The sequence below is a fragment of the Dipodomys merriami genome, unplaced genomic scaffold, assembly GCF_024711535.1.
Source record: "Dipodomys merriami isolate MVZ:Mamm:240054 unplaced genomic scaffold, mDipMer1.0.p SCAF_36, whole genome shotgun sequence".
NCBI lineage: Eukaryota > Metazoa > Chordata > Mammalia > Rodentia > Heteromyidae > Dipodomys > Dipodomys merriami.
Genome location: NW_027205159.1, coordinates 171,744 through 184,945, shown reverse-complemented (window position 1 = coordinate 184,945; position 13,202 = coordinate 171,744). Strand labels below are relative to the sequence as shown.

The following is a 13,202-nucleotide window of genomic DNA, read 5'->3' as shown; positions in this document are numbered from 1 at the left end:
GGGAGGGAGGTTAAAAACAAAATAAAATCCAGGTACAATGGCTTACACTTATAATGCTAATAACTCAAGGCTGAGATTCAGAAGGTTGAAATCCTGGGCCAGCTTGGGCAGAAATATCAAAAAAAAAAAAAAAGTGTAACAATAGCAAATGTTAGCATGTGGAACAATTTGAACTCTCTCATATACATTGCTGGTTAGAATGAAAATGATATAACACTTTGGAAAACAGGTTAGTGTTCTTTTAAAATGTTAAACATGTATAGTGGGGAGCCAGTAGTCATGACTGTAATCCTAGCTACTCAGGAAACTGCTATCTAAGAATCGAAGTTCAGAGCCAAGCAAGACAGGAAAGCCTGTGAGACACGTATCTCCAATTAACACCGCCCACCCCACCCCCCCACCCCCGAAAAAAAAAAAAGTAGAGCTGTGGCTCAAGTAGTAGAGCACTAGCCTTGGGCACAAAAGCTCAGGGATAGCATCCAGGCCCTGAGTTCAAACTCCAGGACTGGCATAAAAAAAAGAAAAAGAAAAAAAAAAAAGAGTTGGGAGTTGGTAGCTGGTGGCTTACACCTGTAATCCTAGCAGCTCAGGAAGCTGAGATCTGAGGATCATGGTTCAAAGCCATCTTGGCAGGAAAGTCCATGAGATTCTTATCTCTGATCACCAGAAAAACTGGAAGTAGTGCTGTGGCTCAAAGCGGTAGAGTGTTAGCTTTGAGCAGAAAATGTTCAGGGACGGTGCCCAGGTCCTGAGTTCAAGCCCCTTGACTGAGAAAAAAATGTATTTGGTGCCTGGTGACAGTGGCTCATGCCTATAATCATAGATACTCAGGAGGCTAAGATCTGAGGATACAGGTTCAAAACCAGCCCAAGCAGGAAAGTCCATGAAACCCTTGTTTTCAATTACCAGCACAAGTCGTAGAGTGTATCCTTGAGCAAAAAAGCTCAGGGCCAGTGCCAGATCCTCAGTTCAAGCCCCAGGACCAACACACACACACACACACACACACACATTGCATTTGGTAAAATATCCAGTGCTAGAGTGTTCACAAAGAAGTGTGGTCTCTGGGAAATAGAAAAGACATCTTTAGGGACAGGTGAACTTATGCACAGCCCAACTAAGCCTAGGACCTGCCCAGCCCCGCCTTCTCCAGCCCCAGTCCCCTTTAAGAGCTGAGCTATGACATCATTCTACGTCTCTGCGCAGCCTACCTTGGCAACGCACTGTCCCTTCTCCAGGGTTGCTTCCATTGGCTGGCCAGTCCTTGAAGGCCCCGCCCCTTCCTTTGCAGCCGGGTCTGGTGCCCGCTGTCAGTTGGGACCAGCGAGAGTGGTGATTGGCCGCGGGGCCCCCGAAAGCCCCTTGGGGCTTGCGTAGGCCGTGCACTCTGGGGGAAGGGGTGCGGCGCTGGGTCGGGAGTCGCCGTGGTCCCAGTCCGCCCGCCCGCCCGCCGGTGCCTCCTGCTGCCCGCCTCGTGGGCAGGGCCGGCCCGGCCGGGCCATGGAGTCCTACGACATCATCGCCAATCAGCCCGTGGTCATCGACAACGTGAGGCCCAGCAGGCAGGGGGAGGACGGGCGCCCTGTCCCCGGGGACGCGCGCGGCGGCGTGGGGAGGGACCCCAGCCGGACTGGGGCTCGTCCTTCGCTCACTGCAGGGTCGTCGCCCCCGCGGGCCTGCCAGCTTCCAAGGCCAGAGCAGAAGGACCAGATTGGGGGGGGGGGTGAGGAAGGGAGGCTAAGTGGTCCTTTTGCAATGGCCCTGGGATTGGCCTCCTGCCGGCGCCTCCCAGCTCCAGCCCCACCCCGAGCGGAGGCAAGTCAGATCTGGACACAGCCCGGTGGCCGGCCCATAGGCCTAGGGATGCTTTTAACCTTTCTGGATGGAGAGTAAAGTCACCGAGGTCTCAACCCCAATCCCATTGCTTATTATCCTTTGAGGCTGTGGCTCTGACCACCTGGCGAGGGTGGGCTGGCATTTGCCCTTGCACGCTGCTGGCCTCATCTTTTGGAGGCGTTTTGCCTTGGTAGTCTTTGCAACTGTTCCCAAGAGGCTGCACCCAGGGGCAAAAAATATACCAGTTATTCGCTACCTGCCGCATACCCATCGCTACCTGGTTGGCTTCTCGGTTTTAACCCCATCTCCTTAAATGCCTTCTGTGTGAGAAGAAATTCCACCCTCAGCCAGGCAGTGTAGAGTTTAGAGCCGCCACTCCTCCCATGAACAAGAAGTAGTTTGGGGATAATTGTTTACAAGCCTGAGAAGAAAGATGTCTGGCTTCATGTGACCCACACGTTCAGCACTGGGGCTTCGCTGGCTTCAGCTGTCCTAGGAGCTTTTCTGGCCTCAGAGTTCTAATTTGGGAGGATAAGCACCATGCTCCAGGCGTTGGTCCCAGGATGTGCACCTAGCTGAAGCCTTTGACATGCAGGCCTTGGAGTTTTTGACAGTGACTCACTAATGCTGAGTCCTTCCCACGTGACCTTGGTGGGATCCTTTAAATGGCTGCCTCTTTTGAGTACTTATGTGAGCTCTCCTAATGTTTGACAAGAAGGTTGGACCTGGACTTGGGGATGTGCTGTCAGACCAGCAGGCTTTCCTACTTGGTGGGCAGATAACTCACATAAGCTAATCAACAAGCTTGTAAGTCCAGAGGGCAGCTGCCTTAGACCTCTGGAAGCCCTCTGGGTTTCCAGACTCTGCTCTAGAATTTGGAGATGTTTATTTCTACACTGCAGACCTGGAGGGCTGTGGTGGAGACTGGTGGGAAGATAGACTGAGAAGCCAATTCCTTCATCCGTGGGAGATTTCTGGATGTCACTTTCTTTTTGGGGTTTTAGGTCCAGCTTCAAGGCTGGAGCAGTCGCGGGACCAAATTCTCCTCATAGTCACTGGGGAAGTCGCTTGAAGAAAAGTGCCCTTGTCTGTGTACTGTGATCTTCCCTGGCAGGCCCAGTGTGTGGTTCACCACTTCTGAGAAATGGGGAAGGGCAGGCTCTTAAAAATCAAACTACTCTGAGGGATTATTTCAAGCTGTCTTAGGAGTGGCTTGTGCCTCTGATTCTTCTAGCCAGGAACCACAAGATATATTCTATCCTCTATTCATAAGAATTCTTAGTTTCTGTACTACACACCTTCTGGGTCTTAGAAATAGCCTATGCACACTGTAGGATGTTTACAAACCCACTATCATCCTGTTCTCATCTTCCACTTCAGTTGCTAAGCACTACCAGATGTTTCTAGGGCAGGAGATGCAAAATCAGGATACCCCCAGTTTTGAGCCACTGATGTAAATGATTTTGTCCTCTGGGCAGGGTCTCTGGCTTCCCCACCCTGGCCCCTCAGCCTATATTTCTGCAGCACCCAGTCCTCCACTGCAGGGTACTCTCTTCATCTGGAGATGAATGTCAGAAACTTAACATTGCTTTTCCTTGTAGGGTTCAGGGGTGATCAAGGCTGGCTTTGCAGGAGACCAGATTCCTAAATACTGTTTTCCAAACTAGTAAGTGTTGCAGCAGCCCCCTCTTTGTTTGCTTCCTGGGAGAACATTGGCCGGGTGTCCCATCCCTCTTTGAGGATAATTCCAGCATCATATTTATGGGATTGACATTCTCCAGAGAGCTGTAAAACGACAAGCCCTGTGGGTTTCCCCTTCTTTAGAGAGTCTCACTTTTGTCTTTCCCTAAGCTGGGGAAGAGAAGAGGCATCCTGCATTGCCCTTGGGATGAGGCGTGGTGATGGCAGCCAGAACAAAAGGGAGTTCTCTCGGGGGGAAGAGTTAAGCTCTTGCAGAAAAGGTGGAGGATCAGGTACACGGATCTACCTTCCTCTGTGGAAATGCTTTTTGTTTTTTGTACCTTTTTTTGGTGCTAGAGATTGAAACTGGAGCCTCCTTAATGCTAAGCACATGCTCTGAGCACCCACAGAACCCCTGGAAATGTTTTCCTGAGGACTTGTTTAGAAAATACTTTGTGTCAGTTGAGGAGGGTCTTTCCCTGTGTGGTGCTGGTGGTGGCAGGGTAGCATGGGGTGCCATCCTAGAGAGAGTCTAGAGTTCTTGGGCCCCTCTGGCTCATTAAGAAAATTCCCTCAGGCGCTTCTTCCCTCAGATCCTGGAGACTTTAGAATTAGTGGCCTCCAGACAGGATCCTTGGGCCCCAGAGTAGCTGGCTCCAGAGTGATAATCCCAGACCTGTCACCTCTGGTGACAGAGCCAGATGGACACCCTGGAGGATATCAGCTTTGAGAACTCTGCAGATAGAAGGATGTGGTGGAAGGCTCCTGTTGGTGTATGGGAAACCAAGTCATACTTTGGAATGGTAACTCATGAGATCTCATGGTTTTCAAGAATCTGTTCCAGAATTCCTGTAGTGGAACAGGGCAGCATGGACTGGACTGAGTGAGAGTGCTGTACAGGGGAGCTACCACCTAGCTTCCTAAGGCTGTCCTCCCCTTAGTGTACAGACTGTGGCAGCAGCCCTGCCTGCTCAAGTCAAGAACAAGGGCTGAGTCATTGTAGCTTCAGATGGCTGACCCTCTGCCAGGGTCACACACTCCCCTCTCTGGGAGGGAACTCATGCCACCAGACCCTGAGCTTCCTGTCCTAGCAAGGCCTGTGCTGTAAGCCTGTGTCACACAGACCCATCTTGAACCTCTGTCCTCTGGAACTTTGGAGTTGTACCAGCCAACCTTGCTCCCTTCACTGATCCTATGTGTCCTTGCAGTGTTGGGCGGCCTAAGCACATGAGGGTGATGGCTGGAGCCCTAGAGGGGGACATCTTCATCGGACCAAAAGCAGAGGTAACACAATGAGTCTTGCCTTTTCTGGACTTGGGATCTTCAGTCACAGGAGTGCTGACTGCTGCTCAGGAAACCTGTTCTGTGTGCCCCTATCTCCTTCTCCATATGCCAGCAGTGAAGTGCTAAGTATGGGGCATCTGGTCTGTGAAGTATTGGGTAACACTCCTGAGGAACATAGTTAGACCTTCTCATGACCTGCCTTTTAGAAACTATTTAGAAACTACAGAGGAAAAAACAAATTTAAGAGAATCACGGCTGAGTATGGTAGTATACACCTATAATCCATTCCAGCACGCAATAGGTAGAGGCAGAAAGATGACAAGTTCTAGGCATAGTGAGGCTCTATTCCCAAAAAGATTTTTAAAAAGAATCACCTGGATTTTATAGCTGCTCTGACTGGGGCTGTGGGGGCCACCTCTTGCACTCTTAATGTGGAGAGATCCTCCTAGAGAATGTATGTCAGAGATGATGGGGGAGAAAAGCTTAAGGAACACAATTGTGGAACTCTGGGTAGGGAAGCCTTGCTTCTATGTCTGGTAAGGGAAACACTGAGCCAGAGGGCATATGTGGGGAACCTAGGAGAAGAGATTAGTAGCAGCCATGATTGTAGGTAAGAGAAGCTAAGTGGTGCATGATGAGGAAGAGTGTATAGGGGTGAGAGGGGTCAGGTCAGGTTGAGGCACAGGCAGGGAACAGGTATGGGCTGGACAGCTGAGGAAAGAGGCCAAAGCCTCAGCCGTGTTCTAGAGCAGTGGTGGGTACAAGTGGCCACAGGAGGGGCATGCTGATGAAGCTTTGCGTGAACAAGAGGTGTGTTGCCAGTGAGTGGGGAAACCTGAGAATTGAGGCAGGAGGAAGAAAAGGGACTGTAGGGTGGGGCACATTGCCATTTTCTCTGTTCCCCAACCAGTTGAAGCTAACTAAACTCAGAGTCCTAGATGCTGTTGATCAGATGAGCATGTACAGAGTTATAGACCTAGCACCTAGCAGGGAAACACCCAGATTCTGGCAGAAATAGGTCTATTGAGGGCTAAGGATGGGGGAAGAAGCTGTTCAGTGAGGGACCTGGAGCTACATATGGCCCTTCGTACTCTTCCCCCAGGAACACCGGGGGCTGCTGGCCATCCGATACCCCATGGAGCATGGCGTGGTGCGGGACTGGAATGACATGGAGCGAATCTGGCAGTATGTCTATTCCAAGGATCAGCTGCAGACCTTCTCTGAGGAGGTGTGGTAGCCAGCCTCTCCCTTCAAGCCCCCGTTTTCCCAGCTGTGCTTCCAACCTGATCAGGGTTCCCAGTCCCTGTCTGCATATGGATAGGGCCTCCTGCCTTCTCACTTGTGAGTCTGTGTGTACCTACCCAGTCAGGGACAGCCAAGTTTCATTTTCCATAGCCCAAACATAGCCCTTAGGAAGGACAGCAGGCTGTGGCTTGGGAATGATTGCTTTAGGATCTAGTTGGTCATCTTTATGCACACCTATGACTCTCCCGTCTCTTGTAGCATCCTGTTCTTCTAACAGAGGCCCCACTCAACCCCAGTAAGAACCGGGAGAAAGCTGCAGAGGTATTCTTTGAGACCTTCAACGTGCCAGCTCTATTTATCTCCATGCAGGCCGTGCTCAGCCTGTGAGTGGCCCTTGACTCCCCATCCCCCCCGGGACTGTCCTTTTGATTTCCCTAGAGAAACAGCCCCTCGGTTCTCCCAGTGACATTTCCTCTCAGAAGTCCCTCACACCCTTCCTCAGAGTAGATAATGTAAATATCCCAGGGTTCCCATCAGGGTGAGGTGGTCCCCAGGCCTTGGTGGATGAGATGAAGGGATGCTGACTCGGTGACAGGTACGCAACAGGACGCACAACAGGAGTGGTGTTAGACTCGGGGGATGGGGTCACTCATGCTGTCCCCATCTACGAGGGCTTTGCCATGCCACACTCCATCATGCGGGTGGATATTGCTGGCCGTGATGTCTCCCGCTATCTTCGGCTACTGCTACGCAAGGAAGGGGCCGACTTTCACACCTCTGCTGAGTTTGAAGTTGTCCGGACCATCAAAGAGGTGACAAGGGGCAGAGTGTGTGGGCATGGCCTGGGATAGGGAAGGGACATGGAGTTAAGGCGTAAGGTCAAGCCCTGACTGCAGGTGTCCCTGCTGCAGCTTTCTGAAGGTTGTGTCCCTGCCCCCCACAGCGAGCCTGCTACCTGTCCATCAACCCACAGAAGGATGAGGCTTTGGAGACGGAGAAGGTGCAGTATACCTTGCCAGATGGCAGCACACTTGATGTAAGTGGCAACTGATTCTGGGCCTGGAAGAAGGGGAGGCCTGGCTTCTCTGAGGAACATGTCTGCCTCAATCTTGTCCTCCACAGGTGGGCCCTGCACGTTTCCGGGCCCCTGAGCTGCTATTCCAGCCAGATCTGATAGGTGATGAGAGTGAGGGGCTCCATGAAGTGCTGGCCTTTGCCATCCACAAGTCGGACATGGACCTTCGCCGGACACTGTTTGCCAACATTGTGCTCTCGGGTGGCTCAACACTTTTCAAAGGTAGGGGTGGTGGCAGGACCAGGGCAAGGCCCAGAGCAGCTAGGCCCTCAGAGACTGTGCCCATGCCTTAGCCAAGGAACATGGCCATTTCTATGCTGTCCTCCCTTCCCTCTCCATCCTCTCCTCCCTCCCTTCCTCCTTTCCTTCCTTCCTTCCTTCCTTCCTTCCTTCCTTCCTTCCTTCCTTTCTTCCTTCCTCCTTTCCTTCCTTCCTTCCTTGCCCCTTTCCCACCACCTCCTTTCTTACCAGTCCAAGTTAAGAAGAGATTGCCTCATTCCCTTAATTCTAGCTATTCAGGAGGATGAGATATGAAGACCCAAGTTCAAAACTAGCCCAGGGAGAAAAATCTGTGAGATGGGCTAGGAACTGGTGGCTCATACCCATAATCCTAGCTACTCAGGAGGCTGAGACCTGAGGATCACAGTTCAGAGCCAGCCTGGGCAGGAAAGTCTGTGAGACTCCTTTCTCTAATTAGCCACCAAAAAGCCAGAAGTAGAGCTGTAGCAAGTGGTAGAGCACTAGCCTTGAGCAAAAAAGCTCAGAGACAGTGCCCAAGCTCTGACTTCAAAAATCAGGACTAGCACACACACACACACACGCACACACGCACAGGCACACACACACACACACACACACGCACACGCACGCAGAAGTGGAGGTGTGGCTCAAGTGGTAGAGTGCTAGCCTTGAGCTGAAGAGCTGAGGGAAAGCGCCCAGGCCTAGAGTTCAGGCCCCAAACCGGACCAAAAAAAAAAGAAAAAGAAAGATGAATGGTAGTAAATGGGGTCACTGGGAGTTAGGTATGGGAAGGTAGTGGCAAGGAAACCAGATGTAGGCCACAGATTTTACCATCCTGATTCACAGGCTTCGGTGACCGGTTATTAAGTGAAGTAAAGAAGCTTGCCCCTAAGGACGTTAAAATAAAGGTAAGCTTTTAGAGATGGCCCTAGGCAAGAGGTGCTGAGGAAGACGGTGAGCCACCTCCATAATTCCTCTCACTTTCTGTATCCACCCAGCCCTCCCCTCCTTGTCCAGTTGCTTTTTTCCTCCCCTTCATCCCTTGTTGCCTGCCCATGGCTCTGGGTAGGAGGGCAGCTGCTGTGTGAAGATGGGGCATTTACATGACCATTTGCTCCTTTTAGATCTCAGCTCCTCAGGAACGGTTGTACTCTACGTGGATCGGGTGAGATGGGGCGCAAGGGGAGGGCTCTGGGAAGAGATCATTTTGCCCTGGACACTTCTCCCAGGGTTGGCCCAGGCTAGGTGGAGGTGGGTAGATTTCTCTCCCAGGTAAGGGGGTAGTAACTCCAAGTACCTAGGGAGGGCAGTTGGCTCTGCCCACAGATCCACAAAGATACCATGCCTCCATCCTTGCAGTGGTTCCATCTTGGCCTCGCTGGATACTTTTAAGAAGATGTGGGTATCCAAAAAGGAGTATGAAGAGGATGGTTCCCGTGCTATTCATCGCAAAACCTTCTAACGCCCAAAGAGGGTGGAACATGTTGGAGGGGACAGGAAGAAAGGGGAATGTGAGCCTTTGCCCTTTAGATCTGGGCTCACATTCTAGGCTTAGGCTTCTGCATGCCCTGAGCCCCGTGGGCAGGTGGTACAGAAGTGCTCTCCTGCAGCCCTCCCCCCACATGCGTGCACGCACACATACACAGTAACATTTAACTGCATGGATGGCAGTCTAGAGCTGGAGCATAAGGATTGAGAAGCCCAGTATCAGGTATTCCCCTCAGCAGGGTCTGTTAGGCCTGTCCTTCTTGCTCTGACTCTCAGAGCTACTTCCCCACGCTCCAAGACCAGACACCTAGATGCCCCATTTTGTCTGACAAGTTCCCACTTGGGGCCAGTGTCTGGAATATCTGGGGAGCAGGCTGAAGGAGGAGCTCTCCCACAGGCTCAGTGACACACATCAGTGTGTTTCATGCCACCTCTTCCTGACTCAAGGGCCACTCAGACCCTTTTGCATACTCTTTCCCCCCTTGTCTTGATGGGCAAATGCCTTTGTGTAGGGCTGAATACTGGGCAGTCCTACATCCCCAGCAAGGAGATGTGATCCAGGGTCAGAGCATCAGAGCCATGGACAGCCACAGCCAGCCACAGCTCGTGGTTTGTCACATTCGCCCCTTCGAAGCATTTCATTGACTTGCTGCTCCTCTTCTTTACCCTAGTGCCCTGGGTGGGAAAGGGTTAATCATCTTCATTTGTTGAAGGACAGCCACTTAATCAGGAGTCAGACCCAAGGGGGGGAGCATTTCCTTCTTGCCTCTCTCAAGAAAAGGGTCTTCACTGTGGCCAGGGCCCTACCACCCTCCCCCAGAAATGTACAATAATTTAACACAGTTGCCTGAAGAGAACCTTTTTTTGTAAATCATTAATTATAGTAATAATTATGGACAAGGCCAATGTGTGACTGTTTTCTTATGGTTCTATGTGCTGTTTGCTCACCTGTCCCTGGGGTCTTTGAAGGGATGGGAGGGAACACAGCGAGGCACCGGCTGTAACTCGGGAGTATGAGGCCTTCTGTGGTTGGCAGGGCAATGTGGCATAGGAGGCCCCAGAAGAGGGCTCACCCTGGAGCATAACTCCCCACTCCTTACCTCCTTGTTGGCACCCACCAAGGGAAAACTGAGACTAAGGCTACCTTCCTCCTGGACAGTGCTGTGTGCATCTTATCTTCCCCTGTTTGAGCACTTGCTCAGATGGCTGAGGCACCACTAGTGCCAGTGTTGATGCAGGTTCAGCAGCTCAGAAATCAGGACAAGCAAGGGAGGCCAGCTAGTGGGCAGTGAGTGAGCCTGCTCCACAGGAAGAGGATGAGAACAAGCAGGAAGGATTCTGAAGGTAGACAATTGTGAGTACCAACAGTGTGACTGGGAAGATACCATGTGTTTGGGGGCCAATGGTAAGCAAGAATCTATTCTTGCCCAACAAGTATCAGGAGGAAAACACTCCAAACCCAATACAGAGCCGAGTGGGCCAGCAGCACAGGCATCTAAGCCAATAAATGAGGCGTGTACTTGAAAGGGTCCAGGGCTGAGCCAGGGTAGAAAGGTTTTAGGCAGAGGTCAGAGCTCAAGTTGCTGCCTGGGGCAGAGGTGCTGGAGAGGACAAGTCAGCAGGGAAAGGCTAGTGCTCTGCTGCTGCCCAGTGTGACATAAATGAAAGAGGTTGGGTGGGCCAGTACAGGGAGGGCCTGGATATTTAGGTATGTCCTAGATGATAGGCAGCCAGCTATGGGAAGATGATGGCCAGAGCCCAGTGTTAAAGGTAATTGGGTTGGGGGCCAAGGAAGGGCCTAGATCTGAGTTCAGGTAGGAGGAGAAACTGAGATATGTCTGTGCCAGGCTTTTGTGAAGCCTTGTAATCACAGTATAGTATCAGTTCATTTAAGACCCTACTTTAGGAAGTGGCGCTGTAGCTCAAGTGGTAGAGCGCTCGCCTTGAGCTGCAGAGCTGAGGGACAGCGCCCAGGCCCAGAGTTCAAGCCCCACGACCGACAAAAAAAAAAAAAAAAAGACCCTACTTTAGGGGTCATTGTAGACTAGCTGTTCCCTGCAGGGTTCTGTTCAAGTTATCACTGACTCCCCACCACCTACATTTTAAAGTTTTGACTCCTCCCTTTTCCTACTTTCCTCCCACACTGTGTCAGTTTGTGGTCCTGTAGAGGACCTTTCCTAGCCATGCTTTTCCATTAGGGCTTCTACCAACCTAGCTCATGACCTTGTCCATTCTCTCACTGGCTCAGTCTTTACTTTCAGACCTCATGCTCTGGTCACCCCCTTACATCAGTCAAGCAATTCTCCACTTAATTGGCATGATGTTGATAAAATCACCTTTATGAACTTACACACACTGTCCAGCTCCATGAAACCTGTTCCTTCCCTCCGTTATTTAGGCTTCTCCATTCTGTGTCCTGCTTTGCCTGCCATCCTTTGTTTACACCATCCTTTCCACAAGAATGCTCTTCCCTTACATCTGTCAAAATCCTGTCCTTGAAGGCAAAGCATCCTTCTACACTTTCCACCAGGGATAGCCTGCTTAAAGAGCTCAGTTTCTACCCGGCTTCTATGGAGAAAAGCATGCAGTCAAGGAAGGTAAATGGCTAGAATAAACCTTGTGTTGGGGTGGAACTGGAAGTTGTATGAAGTCATGGTTCTTTATATATACAAGCAGAAGCTGGAATAAATGCACATCTATTTGTGGGCACCAGGGTTAAAATATATACATGCATTTCCTAGCCCTGTCTACTAGAAAACTCTAGAAGCACAGCACTCCAGTAACACTGATACAGATCTTGGTTTCTGAATACCATTCTTTAATTCCCTATAAAATGAAACACAAGATGTGCCTAGAATATTTTGTGGCTATACTATAAGCACCAAAAAAACTTAAGTTAGCAAGGCACTGGGTAGTTTATACCTACAGTCCTATCTACTCAGGGAACTGAGATCTAGTATTGAGGTTCAAAATCAGCCAGACCAGAACGCTGTTAAGGTTCTTAACTCCAATTAACCACCAAAAAGCTGGAAGTGAGCTGTGGCTCAAGTGGTAGTGCTAGCCTTGAGCAAAAATGCTCAGAGATAGCACCTAGGCTCTGGCACAAAAACAACAAAAACAATTTGTCTATAGGACATGGGGACCAAATTAAATTAAAAATCATACAGCAAAATTTTCACAGGTCATGTTTGAACACCTGTTCATGCCCTGCTCAGATGAACTGAGGCAGCCTGGTGCCAACAGTGGTACAAAGAGAAGTTAGGAAGTGAGGAGTGAGCTGGGATGACCAGGACTTACTGATATAAAAGGCTAAAGAAATACATACACAGGGGGAAAAGGGACATCTATTAGTAGAAACAAAATTAATGAAAAAAATAATGGGAAAAGAAAGCTGCTATTAGCCAGGTGCTAATGGTTGATACTCAGAAGTCTGAGATCAGTGGATTAGAGTTCAAAGCCTGCTGGGACAGGAAAGTCCCTATCTCCAGTTAACTACCCAAAAAAAGCCAGAAATGGAGCTGTGGCTCAAGTATTAAAGCACTAGGCTTGAGCAAAAAAGCTTTTGGGTGAATACAATAGTCACTGCAGGTAAAAAAAAAAAATGCAAAAATTGGTATAATATGCATGTTTGCACTGACTCTCCACAAAGTATTTACTTTGATTGCATAAGGAAAAATTGTCACTTTATGGTATAGAAGAAACCTAGTAAATACTACCTACCTTAACCAAATGACCAGAGTTTACAGTTCCAGTTAGAAGCCACTGTCTCTTACACTAAGAGGAGCCCAGATTTCCTTATGGTCTTCCTGCAGAATACATCTAATGAGGGGCCTACTGGCAGTGAGCAAATCCCAACTAAAATTTATAGATCATTTCCCTCTTATTCCAGAGTGACAGGTCATGAAGAGAAAGGATTTGAGTGCAATGTGACATCTTAACTTGGGAAAGGATTTTGCAGAAAGCCAGCAAAATCCTGATAAGGTCTGCTGATCAGTTAGTAGTTCTGTATCAATGTTAATTTCCTAGCTTCAGTGACTGCTATGGTAATAGCTGAACAGCTGATAGGGAAAACTGGGTAAAAGATAAACAGGAATACTTTGTAACTAATAGGAAAGTACTTTTGCAATTTTTCTGTAAGTCTAAAATTTTTTCACAATTGAAAAAAAAAAATGAAAACAGTCATGTACCAGTGGCTCACACGTTTAATTCTAGCTATTGAGGAGGCTGAGATCTAAAGGATTGAGGTTCTAGGCCAGCCTGGGTAGACAAGTCCTTGACACTTCATCTTAACAAGCAAAAATCCAAGCTGGAAGCTGGATGCCAGTGATTCATAACTATAATCCTAGCTTCTCAT

At 49.7% G+C, this 13,202-nt stretch overlaps 1 protein-coding gene across 1 annotated transcript; it reads left to right on the top strand.

Annotated features, from left to right (window-relative positions):
* Positions 1 to 1,296: 1,296 nt before the first annotated feature.
* Actr1b (actin related protein 1B) lies at positions 1,297 to 9,748 on the top strand. Its single transcript, XM_069988466.1, has 11 exons — positions 1,297 to 1,548; positions 3,438 to 3,502; positions 4,725 to 4,800; positions 5,903 to 6,028; positions 6,304 to 6,428; positions 6,641 to 6,857; positions 6,989 to 7,081; positions 7,168 to 7,342; positions 8,207 to 8,268; positions 8,485 to 8,525; positions 8,720 to 9,748. Exons 1-11 carry the CDS (start codon positions 1,501 to 1,503, stop codon positions 8,820 to 8,822), a joined length of 1,131 nt encoding a protein of 376 aa, XP_069844567.1. The 5' UTR covers positions 1,297 to 1,500; the 3' UTR covers positions 8,823 to 9,748.
* The last annotated feature ends 3,454 nt before the right edge of the window (positions 9,749 to 13,202 follow it).